This window comes from Lupinus angustifolius, chromosome LG17 (assembly GCF_001865875.1).
Source record: "Lupinus angustifolius cultivar Tanjil chromosome LG17, LupAngTanjil_v1.0, whole genome shotgun sequence".
NCBI lineage: Eukaryota > Viridiplantae > Streptophyta > Magnoliopsida > Fabales > Fabaceae > Lupinus > Lupinus angustifolius.
The window spans coordinates 13738373-13764960 of record NC_032025.1 but is presented as its reverse complement, the minus strand read 5'-3'; the positions used below and the strand labels follow the sequence as shown (position 1 = coordinate 13764960).

The window sequence follows — 26588 nt, the reverse complement described above, 5'->3', positions numbered from 1 at the left end:
TCAAAATCAAAATCAGTTTCATTCACTAGGTGACTACCTAATAACCACTTTTTCCAAGAAAATGATTGTGTTAATTGTTTTATCAATGCGTGTACCAAGAAAGTGAGGGATTCTAAAGTACATTCTGCTTAAACTTCATAAATATAGATTATTGAACATGATAAGTGATTAAGATCATTATATTTAATCACGAATCTACATAAAAAAATCAATAAAAAAAGTAGTTAATTATTGATACTAGTATCTTCCTAACTTCTACAGTTCACTAGTGATGACACAACCTACTATTAATATCTTTCAACAAAAAATAGTATTTTCAAGTGGAATCGAGGACCCACATTGTGAGAGGCAGAAGTTGGATAACGAAACCAACTCTAGGGGGAATCATTAAATGCACACAACCGACACTGTTTCCATAATTTTAATTTGTAATATCATGATCAGTGCTCACTAAGCAACAACCTTTTGCTTGCATCAAACTTAATAAATTAAATTACAAGTTTACTCAAAATCAATTGTCTATACAAGGTCATCAAATAATTTCTAGGTTCATATTATGCATGCACAGAAACAAGCGTCTAAACATAGGTCAGACACACTTTTCATGTTGGATGGACTAGTTTAACATCCTAGCAAGTGAACTTATAAATTGGGTAAAAATGTATGAATCCATTGGGATCAATTCCACAAAGTCAAATAGGGGGAAATGAAATAAAACCAACATAAAAATATAGATGGGGACATGATCATATAAGAACATGAAGTTAATTGCAAAATACAATTTGTAATAAGCCATTAAAAAAGTGTAGTCAAGTACCTAAGCACTTGATCATTAAAATTGAAGCTGGAAGTGAACTAAGCACTTGCATCACATGTTTGCAACTATCTTTACAAACACTCCTACAACAAGTAAAGACAGGTCTACATTGCATTGATTTTGGAAACTTATGATCTGAAGAATGTTGCCAGTGAGTGCAACAAGGAAGAGAGTTAGTTGAGTCATAGAGGCTCTTACTTTTCCACAAAAGCTTAAATTTCGGCTTCATGGCTTGTGAAGTTTGAACCCAAAAACTCTTGGAACATAGCTCTGTGATGGCTTCTGTGGCTTCAGTTGTCCATATGTCATCAAGAATAGGTGTGGAAATGTTGTTCCAAAATAAGCTCCATCAATATCTAGGTAGAGTCAAGGAAAGTTCGGAAATAAAAGATATGGGAGATTATATGACTTTTCCTCGAGGTTTGACTTAATTACACTCGATACTCCTCTTGTCTCAGAAGTCACACCTCCCTTTTAAGAGAGGTCGGCGTAATTTCAATATCACCCTCCAAAGGATGTAAGTGCAATTATCAGCTAAACTTCCATGGAAGTTGATGTAATTTGTGATGCAAGAGAGGCACTTGGTGTAATTAAATCAAACTGTTCAGCAATAAATTTAAACTACAGTAAATATAGCCAAAACATAGTGACATACAATCATCTTAAAAAATCAGATACATATCAGGATGCAAAACAAACAATTTCTAATATAATGTGACTCTTTTAAAAAGAATTTGACACACCAGAATGACAAAACATAACCTTAGATTACAGAAAAAATTATCTTACACATTTCACAATTCCAAAAACTTCATGCTTAAGCAGGTTTTTCCATGCAACTTTAATGATTTCCTCCATTTTGATATCAAGTAGACATTTTTAAACATAAAAATGCTGAAGTTTCAGAAACATTTTGATGAAGTCACCAAGCACTTGCCAGATATCACATATCTTATTCAGAGAACTAGATTATTATGAGCCCCACACCCCATTACTGTTAAAACATTCCCTGAATTCTACTTCCTTATTCCACTATAGACCAGGCTACATTACAAATACATCCATGTAAAAAATGTAGAAGGCAATTTCTGATCCACGATTCACATCTATTTTGTTTTTTCTCTTTCAAGAATGCAAATAAAGAGAACAGACATATGCAAATGAGATAAATTGCCGTTCGTACAAACAAACAGCTTCAACTATATGCTAAAGAATGAATCTCTAAAGCAAGGACAAAACGAGAAATGCAAGAGAACGAAATAGAATTTCTCAGAGACAGGATGATAAATAGCAACAACGGGTAATTGCCTACTAAGCTCAAAGATATATATAAGGATACTGCCTTGATACTTGGACCGAGGATAGTAAAGGTCTTCACACCTAGGGCAGTATATTTTCACAGTACTTGACCTAGGAATGTCTGACTGACCAACTGGAAGACAGGGTTGCCCAGAGCAATAAACTCTTGGGCATCTGCCAAAATCGTAGTTCTTGTACTTGTCGAGCTGCAAGAGTTCCAACATCATTAACAGTGCCAATCTCCTGAATGGTAAAACATGAGGAAAACAATGAGTGCAGTGAAATCTTACCATGGCAGCCATTCCTTTGCTTGTCAATACATATCGAGCATGAATCAGACCATAAAGCATCTCCGCTGCTGATTCAATTAACTCATTTTGCTCCTCTGTGAACATGTCACCTATAAACTCCAACCAAACCAAAGTAGCCATTATACAAAAATGAACAGAACAATCAAATAGGTAACTGAAACTACAAACATATAAGTTGACAATTTCAATTCAGCTTCAAGGATAATAGTTTTAGAACATAGTCATCAAACGACACTGGAGTATCATGAAAAACACCAAAAATCAAAAACTTGCATTGTGGAATTGTAAATGAAAACTAAAATTTCTGAATTAACCTTACCATGGGAAGACTCAACATCCAAAATTAAATCAAGAGCATAATCATAATAAGGCACTTGACTGCTTAATCCACAAAGGTTGAAGTCGTCTTGGATGTAATCATCATCAACTTCGCAAAAGAACTCATTTCCTCTCAGATTGCAAAACCAAGAGATCCAAGATGTGTCATCACCATCAGAACCACTAACATCTGACTCTTCACTGTCTGTTTCAGATTCCTCTGCAGTTATGCATATACATATATAATTAACTTAAGCACATTAATGCCGGTCTTGGATTGACAGAATAAAATATCATTCTCGGCAATCACATATAAATTAAGTGTATTTTCTCCATCTCTTTCATGGTCAGATCTTGACACTATGTTTGTGATAGACACTGGTATCTATACTAGTAAGAAAAGGATTGAAAGGAAATGTCCCTAAGCCAGAATCAGTGGAATTCTTGGCAGGGCTTTAGATTTTATTGAATTAAGAATGAAAGAAGAAGAATTACAAGATTGGAAGCATACAAGGATCCCTGGATCCCCTTTCCCCACCACTGATTCCTGAATCAGTTTGGTTTAGTTCCAAAACTACTTCCCCTCCTAACTGTTATGCTATTAATAGCAGTTAGTTCTCTAACTGATTCTAACTACCCAAGGGTAGAAAGGGAAAGTTGGTTATTCTATCCAAACTTTCCTCTTTCCCCTTTTATACACGTTTTTAATCATTGGTCTGGTATTAGCCTTATCAATACCCCCCTAAACATTCTAACTTGTCCTCAAGTTGGAAACTAGGAAATTTTTCTTGTAGTGTAGCTGCCATTTCCCAAGAGCATTCATGATCAGGTAAATTCTGCCACTTGATCAGTACCTCTTCATTACCCCACTCATCTCTTTTGTTTAGATCTTCTCTGGTTCCACTTCCAATTCTAATTCCTCATTCAGCATAGGTGGGAGGGGTTGAGGGTGTTGATCAGGTTTAAGAGCCTTCTTAAACAAGGATACATGGAAGACTGGATGGATTTTTGAGTCCAGAGGTAGCTCCAAGTGATAAGCCACAAACCCTACTCTTTTAACTACTTTGTAAGGTCCATAATATCTTGGGGCCAACTTAGCATAAAGTCTAACAGCTAAAGATTCCATCTTGTATGGTTGCAGCTTGAGGAAAACCCAATCTCCCACCTCAAACACTACCAATCTTCTATGCTTATCAACATAATGTTTCATCAAATTCTTCTAAAATGCCATCCCTCTCAGTATATAGCTTGTTGACTTCTTCCACCTTAGAAGGGATAGTTCCAGCCTTCAACAATATAGGAGGTTCTCTCCCATACAAGGCCCTGAAAGGGGTCATCCCAGCTGAACTATTGTAGCTTGAATTAAACCAAAATTCAGCCCAATGCAACCAACCTACCCATTGTCTGGGTTTAGGCCCTGCAAAACACCTCAAGTAGGTCTCCAAACACCTGTTAGTCACCTCAGTTTGACCATCAGTCTGAGGATGGTAGGATGTTCTTAATTTTAATTGAGTTCCTGCCATTCTAAAAAGCTCCTTCAAAATTGGCTTAAGAACAAGGGATCCCTATCAGAGACAATAGTGCTAGGGAACCCATGCAACTTCACCACCTCTCTTACAAACAGAGCAGACACCTCCTTTGCTGAATAGGAATGTCCCAAAGCAAAAAAATGAGCATATTTGGTTAACCTATTCACCACCACATATACAGTATCTTTACCCTTCACCTTAGGGAGTCCTCCTATGAAATCCATAGAGATGTCCATCCACACCTGTTGAGGAATAGACAAAGGTTGAAGCAATCCAGCAAGGGCTAAGGTGGAGTACTTATTCCTCTGGCAAGTATCACAACTTTCCACAAACTCTTTGACATCTTTCTTCATGCCCTCCAAAAACAAGAAATTAGAGATCTTCTTGTATGTTCTGAAATATTCCGAGTGCCCACCAGTCTGAGATATCACCAACCTATCTTTGTAGTACAACACCCCTTCTTGATCTCAAATCCTGAATGAGCAGTAGGAGAAATGAGTAGATCCTACATTATTTTCTTCCGCTTAGGATCTCTCTGAACCTCTTGAACCCAATTGTTCACCTCTTCATGATTCACTATAGAGATAGTTGAATATATAAGCCTCCTAGATAGAGCATCTGCTGCGGAATTCTCACTACCTGGCTTATATTGAATTTCAAAGTCCAAGCCTACCAATGACAGCCCATTTGAGCGGGTAATAAATTTCTGATCAATCAAGAACTTTAAACTCCTTTGGTCAGTTCTAATAATGAAATGCCTCCCTAGTAGATAATGCCTCCACTTCTGAATAGCTTGAACTAGAGCCATGAGCTCCCTCTCATACACTGATTTTTGTTGAGCTTTCACTGATAACCCCTTGCTCCAAAAAGCTAGAGGCTTGCCCTCTTGCATCAAGACAGCCCCTAGGCCCATACTAGAAGCATTAGTTTCTACTACAAACTGCTTATTGAAATTGAGGACAACCAACATGGGAATCTCCATCAAGGCAGCCTTCAACCCCTCAAAAGTAATGGTGGTATCTTTAGTCCAAAGGAATGAGTCCTTCCTAAGAAGATCAGTGAGAAGCTTGGCTAACTTGTCATAGTTCTAAACAAATCTTCTATAGTATCCCGTGAGCCCTAAGAATCCCCTCAAACCCTTGATATTGACTGGTTGAGGCCAAGTCTTCACAACCTCTATCTTAGAAGTGTCAACAGCCACCCCTCCTTCAGAAATAATATAGCCTAGATACTCAATGCTACTTTGACCAAAACTACATTTCTTCATATTGGCTTTGAGGCTATTAGATCCCAACACAGCTAGAATTTCCCCTAGATGTTGGACATGAGCTTCTAGATCAGGGCTATATACAAGTATATCATCAAAGAAAACTTGGATAAATTTTCTGAGGTAGGGTTTTAGGACCTCATTCATAAGAGATTGGAAGGTTGAGGGTGCATTAGTTAACCCAAAAGGCATGACCAAGAACTCATAATGACCTTCATGGATTCTGAAAGCAGTTTTGCCTATATCCTCTGGTTTCTTCCTTATCTGGTGGTACCCTGACTTCAAATCAAGCTTAGAAAACACCCTTGCTTCTCCTAATTCATCCAACAATTCTTCAATGAGTGGAATAGGGAATTTATTTGGAATGGTAATTCTGTTGAGAGCTCTGTAATCTACACAAAAACTCCACCCTCATCCTTCTTTTTTACCAATATGATTGGGCTAGAATAAAGGCTTATGCTAGGCCTAATTACTCCAGCTTCCAACATCTCTGCTACTAGCCTTTCAATCTTAGATTTCTGATAATAGGGACACCTGTAGGGTCTGAGATTAGGTATTTCAGCTCATTCCTTCAAATGTATAGCATGGTCATACTTTCTAGTAGGAGGAAGTCCCTGCAAATCCTGAAAAATTCCCTCATATTGCTGCAACACCCCTTCTAGTTCAATAGGAACCCTCCTCTGAGTCTCAACCTCCCCAGAAACACCATATTGCAGAAGTAAACCCTCCCCTTCCCTCAAAAACACTTGCATAAAGGCACCTAAAGACAATTTTGTCTTGGTCAAAGCAGGATCTCCCATAATGCTTACTAAGGAATCACCCTTCCTCAGAGTCAACTTCATTCTACTAAAATCTGCTCTAACCTCACCAAAACTGGCCAACCATTCTAACCCCAATACCACATCCACCCCTCTTAAAGCAAAAAGATAGAAATCTTGAATTACCTCAATCTGTGGTAGGCATAACATGAGTTGAGAGCACCTTCCCTTGCAAGCTATTTGGTGACCATCACCTACCTCCACCATATAAGCTTTAGTATCCTCCACCTTCAACTGCAACTGATTCACCAATTCCTTTGAAATGAAATTGTGTGATGCCCCACAATCTATCATGATAACCACCGGAATCCCACAGAGATTACCCTTTATCTTCCAAGACTTAGTAGTTGTGAGTCCCTTCATGGAATATAGAGAAAGTTGTAGGGAATCAGAGTGCTCCACCACCTCTGCTTCCACCTCCCCTTCTCCTTCAACCTCCTCTTCATCAGCCATCATCAACATGCTCAACTGTTTGAATTTGCACCTATGCTCCCTAGAGAAGGGTTCATCACACCTAAAACAGAGGCCCTTCTCTCTCTTTTCTTTCATCTCAGCATTAGTCAATCTCTTGAACTCCCCCATAGCCTTAGAATTATTAGCTTCTTGATAGGTCATGGAAGGTGCAGCCACACTTCCTATGGAGGATGCATCTCTTCTACTACTATGGGTCGAAGAAGGTTCCACAATAACCACCCTGTTGAAAGAATTGGACCTACTTGACCCAGAAGACCTTGAGAATCCCCAAGGAGGCCTTCTACTCACCACCAAGTTCTTTTGTTCTATAAGGATGGCTTTATGCATCACCTCTGGTAAGGTTTTAAGTTCATACAACCTTACTTCTGCCTTGAGCTCCTCCTTGAGACCATTCAGGAACACCCATTTCACAAAGTCTTGGTTGAGTTCTCTCAAGACTTCTGCATACTTCTCAAAATCCTCCACATAAGCCTCTATCCCTCCCTCCTGCTTCAAGGATAGAAGTAACTCAAAAGGGTTTTGAGCCATAGAAGGTTGAAATCTCCTTACCACTGCTAATTTAAACCCTTCCCAGGTAGGTTTTGGGTTGCAACCCTCCCACCACTGATACCCACTCAAGGCTTTTTCCTCTAGAGCAACCAGAGTGGCCCCCGTCCTTTCCTCCCCAGAAATGGATCTAAGAGAGAAGTACCTCTCTAACTTCTGCACCCAACCATATGCATCATCTCCCAAGAAAATGGGAATTTCCAATTTCCTCCATCTATCTTGACTCTGGCCCAACTTGTGACTATCCACCTCATCATTTTCATTGCCTTCTTCCATTGCATTCTCAATAGGATTCACTCCTAGCTTGGTGGCTATAGCAGCCAATAGTTCTTCAGTCTTCGCGATACGAGCTTCACTCAGCTCCATTCTCATTCGCATTTCTTCCCGGTCTTGGCAGAATTCCTCCCTTTCTTGTACTCCACTATCGTTTTCTCTAGCCATGCTTCTTGTAGAGACCATGCGACATAACCCTAATCAACAGTGACGTGATTTCTTCCCACATGCACCAGAATGGTGCTCTGATACCAGTGATAGACACTGGTATCTATACTAGTAAGAAAAGGATTGAAAGGAAATAACCCTAAGCCATAATCAGTGGAATTCTTGACAGGGCTCTAGATTTTATTGAATTAAGAATGAAAGAAGAAGAATTACAAGATTGGAAGCATACAAGGATCCCTGGATCCCCTTTCCCCACTACTGATTCCTGAATCAATTTGGTTTAGTTCCAAAACTACTTCTCCTCCTAACTGTTATGCTACTAATAGCAGTTAGTTCCCTAACTGATTCTAACTACCCAAGGGAAGAAAGGGAAAGTTGATTATTCTATCCAAACTTTCCTCTTTCCCCTTTTATACACATTTTTAATCATTGGCCTGATATTAGCCTTATTGGTCTGGCAATGAGCTCAGTTGTGAGCCAGTTCATAACATAAAGAACATAGCCACCAACTATTCAACCATGGGTGGTCAGGGTGAAGACAGTGGTGGACTAGTAGGTCATAACACTTTAGTTTTAAAACCATAAGCCATTTATATTAGGAGTATGGACCGCTTGACAAACTAGGCAACAATAATGTAATATGTTAACTAAAAAAGGTCTTTGTATGTAGACTTTCGGCAATATACATGATATATGGGGAAAAAGAATGTTTGTTTACTGTGAAAGAAAAAAAAGTGAATCTTGATAGTTGGCTCTTATATGAATGGTCCATACAATAGATCTATATAATAGAGATACAACAAAGTTTTACGTTGGTTGTCGACTGCCTAACATAACCTTCACCTCTTATATGAAGGGTCAAAAATCAAAATTAAAAGATAGATGCATGTGACTTTTTTAAGTCGCTATGTGAACAACAACTAACTTTTAATCTTGTCAAGCCATGTACAATTATATGGTCCAAAATTATTGTTCTTGCAATCTTAAAATGATATTTGTTCTCAATTTCTCATTATAGATGCCCTCATATAGCTCACGAGCTAAATCTAAGAAAGCTTGTCTCAACTCATTTATTAAACAAGACAAAATTCCATCTTGAGCTTAGCTCATGAACTAATGATACTTTCTCATTAAACTGCTTGTGAACCGAACCTTCAGTAGCTCACAAGCCAGTTTGACTGAATGCCAGCCCTACTTGACAACTTTCAGCTGACAATTTCATTTTGTGCAACAGGTTGTACTATGCAATATACTACCACTGTCCTGGAAAGTTTTTATCTTTATTTGAAAAGCGAGAGGGATGAGTGAGGATGACTAACAAAACAAGTACATAAGAAATACCACGAGATAACAAACAAAAGGTAGATTATGAAGAAAGTTTCACCTAAAGCACAATAACAAGATAAATAAGCAGGCACAAAAGCAACGGATTTCCTCTTAATTTTCCATGCTTTGCCTTACATTACATGAATTGAATTCTGAAAGTCCTTGCTAGTCTTAAAGTACATTATAGTAATTAGCTAAAAAATTTGTTGATACTTGATAGCATGAGTTGATCACCTACATTACCATTTACCAATACAACCTCCATTAGCTAACAGATTCAACAATGAAATCCAATTACCTGTTCCTCCAACATGACTAGAAGTTGGTAAAAAAAATTAACTTCTAACCTATTAAGTGTGTGTTTGGATTAACTTATTTAATGTCCAACCTCCCAGAGACCTTTTAACAAGTTTGGCATTGGAAAAGTAGTGGAATATTGGAAAAAATGAGCACAAACTACAATGTTTGAATAAAGTTAGATGCAGTGTTCCCAATTTTAACAAACCCATTAAAATTCCAATTTTGCACAAATTATATCAAACTAGACAAACACAGAGACTCATGTGAAACAACAAGAAAAAATTGGAATTGGGTCAGATTTTTTTCCTTCAGATTTCTTAATATAAACAAAAAAGACGGTATAAACAAGTTTACACATTATTTCAGAAACAGATCAGATCCTAATAAAAAAACAGAAAAAAGATAAAAACTTTAAACAATAGAAACAAAAGGGTATATCGAAATATCATTGATTTTACCTGAAACATTAGAATTTTTGGAGATGTTAGCAGAATTAAGAGAAGACTTATTATCTCTGTTATCTTTAATGGGTCTTGAAGTTGAGGGTGAAGATCGCTCGAGCTGCTTATCGAGGACCTCATTGATTCGTTTTCGATCCTCAGATTTGGAAATTGAACCACCGACACGCTCTCTGTACATGCCTGACATGATAACCTTTGAGAATGTTGGTTTTATTTAAGGAATCATGGTTTCAATGTCAATTAGATTGTGAAAATTAGAAAGATAGAGTGGTAGGGTTTTTGATTCAGGGAAACATACATTCATACCCACAATTATGCAACCTTACAAATACAAATACAAACACAATTCTAAGCTATGCTAAGCTGTAGTCCATTTTAATATATTTTTTTATTTCCAATGTCCTTATCCAAACTAACTCAAAGGTGACTTGATATTATAGGAAAAATTATGTTGGTAGTGTAGTTTACTACACTATCCCACGTTTGGGGTATGTTTTCAAGTTATTACGAGATTGGTGTATTTTTACCAAACTCGTGGAACAGAGGCACAATTTCCTTGGAAAGTTGTGGACACCATCCACAATTTTCATAGACAGTTTCTCTCTCCTTAGTGAAATCGTGTACGTGATACGCGACTTCCATAGTCGTTACCCGAGTGCATGAGATTGGATGGGGCTTTTCAAAATTACCCTTGCACACATTTTTTTCTTGTTAATATTATTTGTAATTTATAAAAATAATATAATTTAACTAAACTTGTAAATTTAAAATTTAAAAATTTAATTGAATATGATAATTTTAGTAAAGTTTTATTTTTATTGAATTTGTATAATTTTTGTTAAAATTATTAACATATATTTTAATAAGAAAATTGGAATTGGAATAATAAGAAAATTTCATAGAAAAAAAGGACAAGAAAATTTCATAAATTCTAGTAGGAATTTCAAAATCATTACATTACCGAAAAGAAAACAAGAATAAAAATTTCTAATGGCATCTATGAGATGATGTTCCACATCCAGGTGTCTTTCTCCTTCGAGGTGATAAGACTCTTAGTTGTTGTTGCGATTGATGTTGTATTCCACCTCTAACTAGTTGTGGCTGCTCCTCATCTTCGTCTTCACTATCGTCATCATCGTCATCATCGTCATCGTCTTCATTTGTTTGTGAAGGCATTGTCGGTTGATAATATTGTTGAGAGTTGAATGCCGAGAATAGAGTATTTCAAGTAGTGCCAAACATTGATGGCATTCCTTGAAATTGCGAAGACTATGCTAAGTGAGAAAATGAGTAGTCACTCATTGCTCCATAACCGTCAAACGCAAAGAGATGTTGTTGTTGCTGAGGAACAAGAGTTTGAGTGTATGCCTGCGGATAAGTATCCGTTTGAGTTTGACTGTCATAATGTTGTTGATAGTCAGGTACAAAAGGCATTTGAATTTGTTGTGTAGGAGGAGCTTGAGAAGTAGTTGAGGAGAAGGCGGTTGGAATTAGTTGAGCAAACGCTTCATTTCATTGCATTTTTGATAGACATCATTCAATGACTGCAACGGATTTGGAAACACATTTATATGAAACCTATCCCAAATCATTTTGATAAAATTGTACTGAAAAAAATGGAAAAAATTAAAATGTTAGAATATGTCAACACAATTTAAAATAAAATATAATTAGAAATGTTTTTGTTATTACCGATTCGGCTGAATATGCTCCATCTGGAGAGATGTATTTTCTTGTCCTTTGTAAGTACCATTGCATATACTGCGAGTACTGATACAAAGGCTGGTCATCGGGAAAACCATTTACCACATAGGTTTCCCGATTATTCCAAATTTGAATCCACTAGTTATGCTTTTGAGGCCAGTTGTAATCATTTTTCCCACGTAGATCCATCTTGTGTTGTTTCTCCAGATTAATTGGATCTTCTAGGATGGGTTGTTGTAGACCAAACTGCTTCATCACTCGATCAACAGCATGCCACTCAACAAGTGCAAAGCAGATGAGTGGTACACGTGCTCTTGCTACATGAGGTATGAGGTATGAGGCCCATATAGGTAATGTTCCTATATGGGGTCCACACAAACTAATATATAAACACAGTTAGTAATTAATTAATATAAGAATAATTAGAAATAATAATAAATATATTAATAATCAGAAATTACTTGATCAATGTGCAAGCGATCCAACGTTGACCATATTATGTTGGTTGCAAGACCAAGAATGTTGGTGGTGATTAGATGTTGCGCCCACCTAAAATGTAATGTTATGGGTAGTTAGTATTATATGAATAGTTTGAAATATAAACTATTATAATTTGAAGAATTTTAGGAATAAAATTGGAAATTTTTTTTTACCTTTGGACTAAAGGGAATGTTTGTAAATCATTGATGTGTAGTCTTGGAGCAAGCATTGGGATGCGGTCATATTCCACGATATAGACACATCAATATTGCTGAACCCCAACTATATTGGTATGTCTGTGACAAGTCCTCCAACAATGGGAGATACATCAGGTGGACTCATGATCCTGATGTATCTGACATGAGGAAGCCTCCAATCATGCGTAATATGAAGGCTCTTGCATGTTGCTCGAGCTCCATTAATGGGTAACCCAAGTTGGTATGCGACATCTTTAAGAGTTGTTGTGCACTCGCCAACTAGTAGATGGAACGTGTGAGTCTCCAGCCTCCATCTCTCAACTAATGTCGTAATGAGGTGGTTGTTGATTTCGATTGTACCAATATCCAGAATATGCCCAAATGTTGTGTTACGAATAACTTCTAACACCGATGCAGATGGTAATTGTTGCCAAAAGTTGTATCTTGCTCAAAAAGTAACCTCTCCACCATTCTAAATGTTGATGGAGACATAGTCTTTTTGAAGGTTGAGAACGGAAGGGTTAATAGGACCTGGACCAATATGTTCCATTTTTTGGATGATAATTATCGAGAAATAAGAGAAATTAGGATTTTAAAGAATATTTCGGAAGGGTTGGTGTGAGAATGAAGGTTCAGGAGGTTTGAACTTATAGGCTTGGAAGTCGTGGATGAGGTCCACAACTTCACCAAAATCGTGGATGGGGTCCACTAGTTTCTACTTGGCAATGGTACTTGTGCCCTAGTCGCGCATAAGATTTTCTAGCTAAACCTAGGCTAGGCCAAAGTCGTGGCTGCCATCCACGACTTCCATTGAAGTCGTATGTGCAGTCCACGATTTCATTTAATTTTCGTACACGAAACTCGTGGACCATATCCACGAGTTTCATTAAACCCTAAGAATCTGCACCAAAGTCGTGGACCTCATCCACGACTTTCATTAAATATATTGATATACGTTTGGTTTTTTTAAGTTTGTATTTATTGATGGTAATTTTTTTTAAAATTGTATACCAAAAATTGAAATGGATATAATGATTGTATTTATGGATTGTATTTTTTTTAAATTGTATTTAATGTATTAATCATTTCATGATTTTGAAAATATATTTATGGATTGTATTTTTTTTTAAATTGTATTTATTGTATTAATCATTGCATGATTTTGAAAATATATTTATGGATTGTATTTTTTTAAATTGTATTTATTGTATTAATCATTGCATAATTTTGAAAATATATTTATGGATTGTATTTTTTTAAAATTGTATTTATTGTAATAATCATTGTATAATTTTGAAAATATATTTATAGATTGTATTTTTTAAAATTGTATTTATTGTAATAATCATGGCATGATTTTGAAAATATATTTGTGGATTGTATTTTTTTTTTTAAAATTGTATTTATTGTAATAATCATGGCATGATTTTGAAAATATATTTGTGGATTGTATTTATTGTATTAATGATTGCATGATTTTTCTGAAAATCTTAATATACTGAATAGAACAAAATTTATTACACAAATTGTAATATTACATAATTTAGTTTTGCCTTGAACTTTGTCCGACTTCGGTACTTCTAAACGGACATTTCTTCGTATTGTGTCCTTCACTCCTACACCATCCACATTTTTTAATTTGTTGGGATTGAGAATCATCCATTTCATTGTGTATACGTGTAGTTTTTAGTCTTCCAGTACGGTTCCTACGCATAAGGAGTTTATGAATGAAGGTTGGACCTAAATAAGGAGGCTAATATTCTTCATTTGCAATGGGTTGAAACTCATGTCCATAAACCTTCTGCAAGTTCTCTAACCTATAAATTGGTGATATAAACTGCTCGTAGTCTAAGTTCAATGATGCACAAGTAGCAATAACATGAGAACATGACAATTTAAGTGATTGAAATTCTCCACAATCACACTAATTTTCGATTAATCTAACTGTGTATACTCTTGAGTGTCGACTACCACCGGTACTAGCAACTTCTACCTCCAAGACTCCTGATTCCCGCAAAAAATTTGGTACAATTTGACATGTAACTTTTCGGTTATTTTCATTAATCACATTGGCCAATTCTTTGCAATAAACATGACTCGCCCTTATCATGTTAGTTGCTTCATTTCTATGGTGTACAAACCATGAGTTAAGTATATGATATGTTGCTCTAACAAGTGCAGTAATTGGCAATGCTCTTGCTCCTTTGAGAACAACATTCACACATTCTACCAAATTCGTCGTCATATGGTCATACCGTCTCCCATCATATGATTGCGTCCATTTTTCTTTTGGGATTTTATCTAACCACGCTGCTGCCTTCGAGTTTTTTTGACACAATACAGCAAGCATTCGCTCGAATCGAGGCCACATCAATTCATACCCTACAACAAATTCATTATTATTCACATAATTCTAATATAGAAACAATTTCACATAAATGAGATTAATTTCAACACATACCCATTTCAATGACTTTTTCTTTCAAATCATTATCTCGGAACTCTTTGTTGAAATTGCTAGCAACATGACGAATGCAATATAGAGATTGACCATCACACCATTGAGGGAGCTCAGTACGTAGTGCACCCAATAAACCTGTACCCCTATCTGATATTAGGCAAATATTTGGTTGTGGGGTAACATATGTCCGAAGATTGTTGAAAAACCATTCCCATGCTTCTTTCATTTCTCCTTCCACAATGACAAATGCTATTGGAAATATACGTCTATTACCATCTTGGGAACTAGCTATTAACAATGTTCCAGTATATTTTCCAGTGAACAATGTGCCATCCATTTGAATGATTAGTTTGCAAAAACCAAATCCTTCAATGCATGGCTTGAAAGCCCAAAAAACCCTATCAATTATGTTCTTCATGGTTAGATGTTGAATATCTTACAATTGTACCTGGTGCATAATATTGAACAGCATTCAACCAACGAGGTAACTCCTTGTACGATCTCTCCCAATCACCATAAATTTGGGACATTGCTATTTGTTTAGCAGTCCAAGCCCTCCTATATGTCACCGTATAACCAAAACGAGTTACCACTTCTTTAACTAATGTTTTAATTGGTATACCAGGATCTTCTGATACTTGTTGAACAATGCAGTTTGCGATGAAAGATGAGTTCAACTTCGTGTGATCTTAAGAAATATTAGTGGATACATAAGTGTGTCTTCCACTAATTTTTCTAATCTCCCAAATATCACGCTTCATACTTTTTGATGCCCGGAGTCTCCATTCACACCCAACAGCATAATATTTACATTTTGCAATATATCTATCTCGCCTAAACTCATCCACATGGTAATCAACAGAATTTCTAATATGAAATTGTTTTACAACATTTATTGTTGCTTCCTTTGATTCAAATTGCATACCAACAAAAAGATCATTATATATATCAGTACTTATGTGAGTACTTCTATATGGAAAATCTTGTCCAGATTGATAATCAATGCTAACAAAAAAAGATGAAGGAGTATCATATGTTATGCTAATCGGTTCAGTAGTGGTAATCTGAACATCATCATTGTCATCATCACAAAGCTCAATGTCCTCTTTATCACTAAAATCACTAACAATATCTCTCATATTTGCCATCTACATATAACATACAGTAAAACATGTATACATTTAAACATAAGTAACAATACATAAAATTAACTATAAAATAAATGAACTGAAAAAATATAAAGCATTTTTAGTTACCTTAAATAGTCACAGTTCTTCAATTATAAATTAACCTACAAATTTTTCATACAGTTTCTTCCTTTCAGTGTGGTTTACAGCCGAGGTGAGGGGGTATAAATTAGGGATGGCAAAAAAACCCGTACCCGCGGGTAAAATCCGTACGGGCATGGGTACGGGTCACAAAAGGGTACCTGCGGATATTGTAAACGGGTTTTTAAAATACCCATAGCCCAAATGGGCGGGCACGGGTATTGTGGTACCCGTACCTGCGGGTACTCGGTATGTGTAAGTATCATATTACCCTTAGTAAAATTCATACATTACTATACACATGCACTTCCCTAAAACCTACAGAACTAAAATTCCTCTTTCCCCTAAAACTAAAATCCTTAACCTATTTACCCCCTTTCTTTGAAACTTTGTCATTCCATTCTCTAAAACCTAATTTACTTTCTCATTCCCTTCTCTAAAGCCTTCAAGCATAGGTATTCGTTTCTCTCTCTTCAACCATTGTTGTATTTTAAGTTCTCTCACTTACATTGTGTACATTGTTCATTCATTCCTTCAATTTATTTCCTTATACATAACATATATATGTTTCAGTTTATTTCCTTTAATGATAGATCTATATCATAAACATTTTATTTCTTAGAAATGTTGTGGTTTAGTTTCGTTTATATCTGAGGTTGTGTATGTTTGTTTTTATCTGAGTTTCTCAACATTCTGTAAAAAGAAGAAGGCACATTTTAGAATAAAAATAATAGACAGGGTAATAGAATTTGAATGTGGAAGTAAAGGAGATAAACAGTCTGGGAAAAGTTTGAATTTTTCAAGTTAACATAATATTTTATGTTTTCATTTTCTTGTAAATAAGTAAAGTGTGTGATGCTCTTGAAGTAGGTGGAAAAAATGTCCTATCAACATCATCCATTGTGACGACCGAGCTTGTCAATCACAGGTAAAGCTTAATAAATGCATTGTCCAAATCATAAAATAGCTATAGATTAGGGATCGAATCTAGTGATAGTAGGATTTGTTTCCTAAACTAGTAATTAGAAGTGTATGTTCTCCTGCTACTGAGATGATATTATGGGGTTATATGGTGTGCCAAAAATTTTATAATGACTCAAATAATACCCATGCTACATGATCTGCATGTTTAGTGTACCACAATGAGAGCCTCTGTTTAATAATTGGATAGGTAGTTATTGAGGAAATAAATTGAAGAAAAAATTGGTATTTAGTTAGAACTAAGTTTTTTATCTATATAATTTTGATTTCCATGTTGTATCTATCTTTGCAGTATGTCTACCGAGCAAGCCTCTGTTGGGCAAGATCAAGTTCCCAATGCCTAATGCCTCTAATGTGGGTGAATCAAACTCAGTTCCAATGAATGTAGATGTTCCTTCGATTCAAGATGAAACTCATTGTTCAAGTCCAAATGATGTTGAAGAAGTTCAACCACAACAAAGATCATCTGTTTGGAATCATTTTAAGAGGCATAGGGAAGATGGAAAGTGGAAAGCGGCTTGCAATTATTGTGGCAAGCGACTATTGGGAGATCCAAGTCAAAGAGCAAAACACTTGCATAATCACTTTAAAAGTTGTCTACGTCGTACAAATTCATATATAAAGCAAGCACTTCTTAAAACTGCAAAAAAAGGTACTGAATCATTGTTGGTTGATTCGTATGCATTCAACCAAGAGGCTGCAAGATGCGCACTTGCGAAGATGATAATTTTTCATGAGTACCCAATGTCCATGGTTGACCACGTCTTATTTAAGGAATTTTGTGGTGCATTACAACCTTTATTTAAATGTATAATGAAGAAAAAGTGAATACCATGACTTTGATTTCAAAAAATCCAAGTCGGTTTGCAATTATAACTGATATGTGGACCGCTAGTAACCAAAACAAAGGCTATATGGCTGTCACGACACACTTTATCGATGACTCATAGGTTCTACAAAATCGACTTGTGAGGTATCAATGCTAAACTTTATTAACATTCTGACAATGTTTATTATTTTTGTATTGTTTTTATGACATTGTTGCTTTAATTTTTGATAAATGGTAGGTTCATATATGTGCCTGCTCCTCATACTAGTGAAGCTCTTAGTGACTGCTTGTATGATTGCCTATTGGATTGGAACCTAGATAGAAAGTTGTCTACTCTGACCGTTGATAATTGCACTACAAATGATAGAATGATTGAGTGCATGTTGCGTAAGATTTCACCTAGATCGTTTATTTTGGATGGATAGTTATTTCACATGCGTTGTTCTGCTCATATACTAAATTTGATTGTGAAGGATGGGTTGTCCGTTATCTCTAGTGCAATAGAGAGGGTTAGAGATAGTGTTAGCTTTTGGACGGCAACTCCAAAAAGAGAGGAAAAATTTGAGGAGACGTGTGAACATTTAAGCATTCGATATGATAAAAAGTTAGAACTTGATTGCAAGACTAGATGGAATTCTACATTCTTGATGCTTCATATGGCACTAATATATAGAGATGTCTTCCAAATATTATCACTAAGAGAAAATCAATATAAAACATTGCCGAGTGAAGATGAATGGGAGATGACCAATGAAATTTGTCAAAGGTTGAAGTTATTTTATAATGTGACATTAGTGTTTTCTGGTACTTTATATCCAACTGCAAATGAAAATTTGTGAAATTAAATTGGCATTACTTGACTGGCTTCAATCTACTAACCTTGTTATTCAACAAATGGCTGAAGCAATGTATGTCAAATTTGATAAGTATTGGGGTGATATAGGTTCTTTGATGGCTGTTGGTGATGTGTTAGATCCTAGATACAAACTATGTTTTTTAGAATTTTTTTATCCCATAATTTATGGAGAACAACATATTTCTGAAATGAACAAGGTGAAATGTATTTGTGAAGAGTTGGTAAAAGAGTATGAGATTAAAATGAAGGGTAAAGATAGTATTTTTTCAAGTCAAAGTCATAGTCAAACTCTAAATTTAATAGATGTGGGGGCAGATGGAGTGAATATTGATTGGAGGGCAAAGTATCAATGTTTTGTTTCTAAGCAAAATATTGCTACAGCACACCGTAGGTCAGAACTAGACATATATTTAGAGGATGGAGTATTACCCGATCAAGGTGGAGAGTTTGACATCTTAACTTGGTGGAAAGTAAATGGGATAAAATATCCAACCTTGCAAAGAATTGCAAGAGATTTACTTGCAATTCCTATCTCCACTGTTGCTTCAGAATCTTCATTTAGTACTGGAGGACGGATTCTTACTCCTCATTGTAGTAGATTGCGTCCAGATATCATAGAGGCATTGATGTGTCTCCAGGATTGGCAAAGGTGTGACATGAAATGTAATATTATCTATTAATTTTAATTACATATTTTGTAGATTATTATATAAATCTTGAATGAAGTTATTATGTTTTTGCAGGCTCTTCAAATTCAAAACTGGACATCATTGAGTGTGGTACAGTATTGGAAGATTTTGATGTTAGTAACATTGTTAAGTTGTGATTTGAGACCACTTAAAAAGAATTATATTTCTTGCTTTGATTTTAAATTTTGATTTTTTTATAGGATTCAACTAGCCAAGGTAGTGCTATTGGAAGGAATGACATTAACCATTGAAGAAGATTCAAAAACTGCAGCAATGAATATGTTTTTTATTTCATTTTGTTGAAGATTTAATAATATTTTGAAAGTAGTTTAAATTTTAAAATTTCTATGAACAATTGAATTTTTATGATTACTCTTCAATATTATGAAAGAATTGTTGAATTTATGGTTGAGTAAGAATTATAAATTTGTTGATAATACAAAACCCCATGAGTACCCAGAAATACCCGCGGGTACCCAGAATACCCGCGAAATACCTGTACGCGGGTACCCGTACGGGTATGGGTAGTGACCCAAAATTTCAAAACGGGTAGCGGGTAGCTACTACCTGTGCCCGTTGCCATCCCTAGTATAAATATTGCTTGAATGTCGTGGATCCAAGACACGACTTGGATCTCGTGTACACTATCCACGACATTGCATGGAACTCGTGTACCAAGTCCACGAGATTGCCATGAAACTCGTGTCCCTGGTCCATGACTTACAGGGACCTGACACGGTGTAAGGGAATCGTGGATAGGGTCCACGACTTTGCTGGGAAGTCGTGGATACGATCCACGACTTTGGTGAAATCGTGCATGGTGTCCACGAGATCTACTTAAAACTATACCAAACCCGTAAATAATTTAAAACTTACCCCAAACGTGGGATAGTGTAGTCAAACTACACTACCCACGTAATTTTTCCGATTTTATTGGTAGTACCATTTTTTTTTTGTATCTCTCAGTGTCTTTTCCAACAAATATTACTTAGAAATTGAACATTTTATCTTTGTTTGATCTTATGACAATACATGAATATTTAGTGAGGCCTTAAATCAATAGGTCAATGTCTCTAATCCGATTTATGATTCTTTTTAGTATTATTCTAATTATTATTTTCATTAATATAAATTATAAATTTTCTCATTGTTTTTATTTATATCTAATTTTTGTTTTGTGGATTTTGTCTTCCTAATGATAGAAATGGCAATATGGACATTATTATTACACAGACTTGAATTGCTTTTAAAAAATGTGGATAGAGCATTAAATTTTTAACTATTAATCGATATTGCCCAATTTGTTTGCTGGCTAAATTTGCAAGCATTTTAAGCTGACTAAATGGGCGGCGGTTTATTTTTTGTTTTCTTTAATATTTATTTAATCTTATTTGGTTTGGAAATAACATAATTCATGGAAGGTGATAGGCAATTAATGCAATAATCAAAACAAAAGCATTAATTGTGTATTCACTCTTAGTCATAGTATTAAAATAGAAGCAATAACCAAATAGACAATAATTATACATAACTTATATATAATACTAAAATAGAAGCAACATGACCTATTTTTTTTAGTGTAAATAACTCAAATTGCCTATTGTGATTCAAAGGTTGTAAATATAGATATGCTTGCAAACCGCTCACATATTCATTTGCATGTTTTAAAATAGAAATGTATAAGAATTTGTTCATCAAGTATTTGTGAGTAAGCCCACTCGCTTAAGTTTTGCAAACATAATGCCAAGTACAAACAAAATGGGTCAGACAACTCCATTTACTATTTCTATTCGTAGATGTAACAAATGTAAAACAAAATTTTATTCATGTCACATAATAATACTTGTAGCTCATCAGGTGGTTTGTTTTATAATTGGTTTCATCAAAATGAGAGATACAAACCTGAACAACTTTTTCTATAAAATATTTCTTACTGAAGCCCTACTTATTTTTATGGTACAAAGTTTGTTTTGCTCATTCAATTATTTTTAAAAGCTTATTTAGGTTCATGAGAAAAAACTATGAAGATAAATTTATACAATTCATTGTTAACATAATTCTCTATAATCATGATTTTTTTTACACAACACTAACAAAAATGACAATGCACAACTACTAACAAATGATGTGGATAGGATATGACATAACTTAGTTGTGAAGTGATGTCTTGTGCAACCTTGAGGTGAGAATAAAAATTGAAAAAATATGTATGCATTGATAATTGAGTTTTTTATATTATTGTTGTATTATCTATTATTCATTTTTTAATTATTATTGACTCTTAAATTAAAGTAATACAAACGAATTATAGATGATGCATTGATTGTGTATATATCGTTATACTGACAGTGCATAAATAAATTTATGGCATGTAATATATCCTATTTCTTGTGTATAAGTTCAATATATTTAGCAAGTAAAGTCAGTATATATTTAAATAATTATGCTTTTCTAAAAATTGCCTAATTTACTATTACTATATTAAAATGGTGTATTCATTTTGTTAAAGCTTGTACCTTTACTCTCAAAGAACCATGTCTTCCTCCTCCTTCTTCTCTAGATGGGCCTTTCTTTTATGTTTCAGCCTACATTTTATTTCTTTTCTATTTTAGTATAACTTTAGCCTTTTATGTTAGTTAAGCCCAATTCCCATTTTAGAATGTTGGTTAGGCCGGTATTTAAAACTTTGCTTCTTTAGCTTTCGTCATTCAAATTCTTCAATATTCAGATTCAATGAAAGCAATTCCTTTTCTTTTTCCTTGCTGCAAGATTCAATCAGAAATCTTTGTTCCTTGTTCTTTCTCTTCCACTGCATCAAAGAAACCAAGATGGTATCATAGCATATCATGCTTTAATTCGTCTTCAAGATTCTCTGCTTCATCCCTCTCCTATCAAAAGGGTTACTAGCCATCTTCCCTGAACTTCCTATTGCCTCACACAAATGGCCAATCTAAATCTGGACCAGTTTTGTAACCCTTACTTCCTTCACTCGACTGAGAATCCTGCATTGATCCTAGTCATATCCTTATTGAATGGAACCAATTACCATTCATGGTTGAGAGCAATGAAGCTTGCTCTTAATTCAAAAAATAAACTCAACTCCATTGATGACAACCTTCTTCAACCTGCATCAAGTGACTCTATGTATCACCCATGGAAAAGATGCAATACCATGATCTTATCATGGATACAACATTCGGTGGAAGAATCAATAGTGAAGTCAATCCTATAGATGAACTCAACTGCAGAAGTATGGAAAGACCTTCAAGAAAGGTTTTACCAATGGGACATGTTTCGAATCATAGAGCTACTTGAAGACTTCTATCATCTAAACCAAGGTAATCTCAATATTTGTGAATTTTATACCCAATTAAAAAGTATATGATGTAAGACTGAGATAGCAACTAAAAGGGGGGTTAATTAGTAACCATGATAGATTTTTCTGCAAATTTCAAGAGTTAATAGTAGTGGAAAAGTTATGCAGAAAAATAATCAAGTAAATGCAAGGAGATAAAAGAGAAGATAATACACAAAGATTTTATACTAGTTCACCTTCTTGTCCACTGAAGGCTACGTCCAGGACTCTTGCAACACAAGAGATTTCTTCGCTAGATATTAAGAGTATCAATTACAATTTCTCACCCCGAGATTTCCTTGTACCTTACTCACTCTCTAATAACTATATGACTCTTTGGAAAACACTCTTTCCAAGTGACCCTATCATTTTCTTATCATACCTTTGTGAAAGAAAGTAATTCAATACTTTGAATGAAGAAAACGTTTAACTATGGCAATGGATTACCTTTACAAGATTTTCAAGTTATAAACTCTTGCAATTCAATAACTCTTTGTATACTTTATTACTAATTCTCAGAAGGTTTGAATAACTTGCAATAACACTTAAGGCAACTTTAGAAAACAAGTTCTAAAAGTTATGAGCAAGTTGCATTAGTTTAGAACAAGTATTTCAGAAAAGTATAGATTGTGTAAGTGAGTTTGTTTTTCTTGTTGTGTATTTATGAAATGAGTTTCAATGCCTTTATATAGACTTTCCAATCAACCAGAATACCTCTATGAAGAGGTAGGAATTGTTTGGAATGAAACCATTTCGTTTGGGTTGAAAGTTGTGTAGTTTGAATATGAAAATTGGTGTAACAACTCTCAGTAATCGGTTACTTAATCGATGTAATCGATTACCCAACTAGTATGTTCAACTGAGGAATTAATTTTCATAGATAGTAATCGATTACTCAAAGGATGTAATCGATTACCCAACTACTTTGTTCAACTGGATAATTATTTACCGAGTTATGTAATCGATTATCCACTTGGTGTAATCGATTACCCTGATCAATTTTTGTTAGATAACTCGTTTCTCACTCATGTAACCTGTTACTTAGTTCTGGTAACCTGTTACTTCGTCACATTAACATGTTACTTAGATCTAGTAACCTGTTACAATTTATTTTGAATTTTTTTTTCATTTATACTTGTATTTATCAATCTTCTTTCAAAATACTTTTGAGCATTACTACTAAGTGTATAGTTTAGAATATAAGGATAGAAGTACCTAAAGACTTAGATTCTAAATTCTTGAAGCTTTGTCTTCATTTTCTTCATAAGTATTCTTCATTTTCTTATTTTATGTGATGTTGGTGTCTTCATCAAAACCGTGTCAAGGTTAGGAGCCAGATCTTCTTCATATATGGGAAGAAATTGAAGAATTCACACTTATCCCAAACTATAAGTGTATCACACCATGTTCTTGTGGATTGATTCAATGTGTTACAACCTATAGAGAACAAACCTATGTCATTAGGTTTCTATAGGAGCTAAATGAGCAATATGCTCATGTAAGATCTCAAATTATGTTGTTTGATCCCCTTCCCAATATCAGTAAGACCTTTGCCTTATTGACCCATCAAGAAAGACAATTTAACCTCCCTACCCTCCCCATACTAGAAACTGAAACAAGAGTCTTGAACATTAACTCTAGATCTGAGTCTCTGTCGAAGCCTACTTGAAACACCAATATTTCTAATTTTAGAGGCAAGGGAGGTCCACTTATAGAGGAAAATGCACTAGGAAAACTAGAGCAAGTAGAAATCAACCAAATAGGTTTTGCACCTTTTGTGAAATGACAAATCACACTATTGAGACCTATTTTCTCAAACATGGGTATCCCCATGATATCAAAGTGGTAAGTCAACAAGAATTGTTAATCATACTAGTGGTTTTCCTTTGGATAAAGAAGATGATGATGTTCATGACTTTCAACAACCTCAAGCAACCCAAGGTAAAAAATGACATTCACCGAAGAAGAGGTGCAAGGGATCCTTCATCTCCTCCAAAAATCCAAGAAGCCATGACACACCATCAACTCCGATGTAAACACCACCACTCATCCTATTACAACATGTAACACTAATTTAGAATGGCTGCTGGACACGGGTGCTACAACCATATAATTCCTAATATTACCAAAGTTTTCAACTATAAGTCCATAACACCTATGTCTATCACTTTGCCAAATGGAGACAAGGTCTCTACCGACATTTCTGGGACAGCGCATCTCACTGCCTCCCTCATTCTAATAAATGTCCTCCTTGTTCCTGAATTTCAAGTTAATCTCATATCTGTCAATAAAGTGTTGCATGATTTACAATTCCATTTGATTATTACTCAAAAATAGTGATTAATATTGCAGAACTATACCAAGAAGATGATTGGTTTAGCTAGGCCTCATAAAGGATTATTCATGATTAACCTTGTAACCTCAAGACTTTTGATGACTAATTCTACCTTTTCTACTACTAATACTGCTACTAATTGCTTATGGCACTTAAGACTACGACATATTCCTACTTCTGTTTTGTCAAGTTTATATAAACAATATCCTTTTATTCCTATTCAAAATAGTTCTACTCCTTGTGATGTTTGTCACATGTCTAGACAAAAAAAAGACAACATTTTGTTAATAGCACTTATAATACAATACAACCTTTTGATATATTGCATGCTGATATTTGGGGACCATATTCTGATCCTACTTTATTTGGCCACAAATATTTTCTAACTCTTATAGATGACCACACTAGGTTCACTTAAGAAAACTAAGGTAGAGGCTAGACCTCACCTCATTAATTTCATTGCTTTTATAGAAACTTGGTTTAATATCAAGTTGAAATGCCTAAGAAGTGATAATGAAGTTGAGTTCTTGATGCATGAATACCTTAATACCAAGGGAATCATCCATTAGAGAACTTGTGTTGAAACCCCCCAACAAAATGGGATAGTTGAGAGGGAACATCAACACATCCTTAATGTGGCAAAAGGACTTTATTTTCAATGTCACCTACCTTCCAAATTTTGGAACTTTGCTATTAACCATTATGTTTTCCTTATTAATAGAACCTCACTCCTATGCTGCAACACAAGTGCCCCTATGAGTGTTTATACCATACCTTTCTTGTTTTGGACAATTTAAGAGTCTTTGGCTCTCTAGCTTATGCCACCACTCTATAATCTCACATAACCAAGTTCCAACCTAGGGCTATTAAGACTATTTTCCTTGGTTACCTAGAAGGCACTAAAGGACACATCTTGTCATTTCTAGAAACACAACCTTCTATGAAGATCAATTCCCCTTCCAACACATATAAGACAATACCCCATCACCCATATGCAAATCCAACAACCTTCCAACACTAGACCTTTCTAACATACCCTTCACTCCTTACCCATCCACAACAACACAAACCCTCAACCCTACTGACCATACTAATCTTAATCATACTCACCCTCCCTATAGACACTCTACTAGGGTCAGAAAGCCCCCTACCCACCTTTAAGGCTTCCATTGTAGTCTCCTATCATCTCAATCCAATAATGACACTCCTATAATAGGTACTCCTTATCCTATCAACTCTTATATTAATTATGCTAATTGTTCCCCTTCATACAGGAACATTTGTCTTGTTATCTCTATCACCAAGGAACCTACATCTTACAAGCAAGCCTACATCATCTCTTGATGGCATTAAGTAATGCAATAGGAACTGGAAGCACTCAGACTCAACAACATATGGTCCCTTGTCCCTATACCATATGACAAATCCATTGTTGATTGTAGATGGGTGTATAAAACCAAATACTTGGCAGATGGGTCCATAGACAGATACAAAGCTAGATTAGTGGTCAGGGGATTCACACAAAT

At 35.2% G+C, this 26588-nt stretch overlaps 2 protein-coding genes and 1 long non-coding RNA gene across 5 annotated transcripts; all 3 read right to left on the bottom strand.

Moving 5' to 3' along the window:
- Positions 724 to 10262, bottom strand: LOC109331735 (casein kinase II subunit beta-2-like). 3 transcript variants are annotated; one of them, XM_019566418.1, is made up of 5 exons: positions 9905 to 10256; positions 2747 to 2971; positions 2407 to 2516; positions 2157 to 2322; positions 724 to 1173 (listed from the first exon to the last, which is right to left on the bottom strand). In XM_019566418.1, the coding sequence occupies exons 1-5, from the start codon at positions 10092 to 10094 to the stop codon at positions 1043 to 1045; spliced, it is 822 nt and encodes a 273-aa protein (XP_019421963.1). In that variant the 5' UTR covers positions 10095 to 10256; the 3' UTR covers positions 724 to 1042. The 3 variants fall into 3 exon arrangements, with proteins under 3 accessions (XP_019421963.1, XP_019421964.1, XP_019421965.1); XM_019566419.1 differs by having other exon boundaries at positions 2747 to 2965; XM_019566420.1 differs by lacking the exon at positions 724 to 1173 and adding an exon at positions 1566 to 2077 and having other exon boundaries at positions 2133 to 2322; positions 9905 to 10262.
- LOC109331736 lies at positions 9360 to 9533 on the bottom strand. The gene is made up of 2 exons (XR_002105841.1): positions 9494 to 9533; positions 9360 to 9444 (listed from the first exon to the last, which is right to left on the bottom strand). It is a non-coding gene; the product is annotated as an uncharacterized LOC109331736 (long non-coding RNA).
- LOC109330904 lies at positions 11750 to 15897 on the bottom strand. Its single transcript, XM_019565172.1, has 5 exons — positions 15717 to 15897; positions 15198 to 15437; positions 14750 to 15115; positions 14430 to 14670; positions 11750 to 11990 (listed from the first exon to the last, which is right to left on the bottom strand). Exons 1-5 carry the CDS (start codon positions 15895 to 15897, stop codon positions 11750 to 11752), a joined length of 1269 nt encoding a protein of 422 aa, XP_019420717.1.

Bases quoted from the DNA above. Each gene is read 5' to 3' on its own strand.
- LOC109331735 (XM_019566418.1), bottom strand. From the start codon at position 10,094: ATGTCAGGCATGTACAGAGAGCGTGTCGGTGGTTCAATTTCCAAATCT. The intron at 2,972-9,904 runs GTAAAATCAATG...GTATATGCATAA, and splicing joins CAAAAATTCTAATGTTTCAG to CTGCAGAGGAATCTGAAACA. The intron at 2,517-2,746 runs GTAAGGTTAATT...TGGAGTTTATAG, and splicing joins GGATGTTGAGTCTTCCCATG to GTGACATGTTCACAGAGGAG.
- LOC109330904 (XM_019565172.1), bottom strand. From the start codon at position 15,897: ATGGCAAATATGAGAGATATTGTTAGTGATTTTAGTGATAAAGAGGAC. The intron at 15,438-15,716 runs GTACTCACATAA...ATATTTCTTAAG, and splicing joins ACAAGATTTTCCATATAGAA to ATCACACGAAGTTGAACTCA. The intron at 14,671-14,749 runs GTATGTGTTGAA...AATTTGTTGTAG, and splicing joins AGAAAAAGTCATTGAAATGG to GGTATGAATTGATGTGGCCT.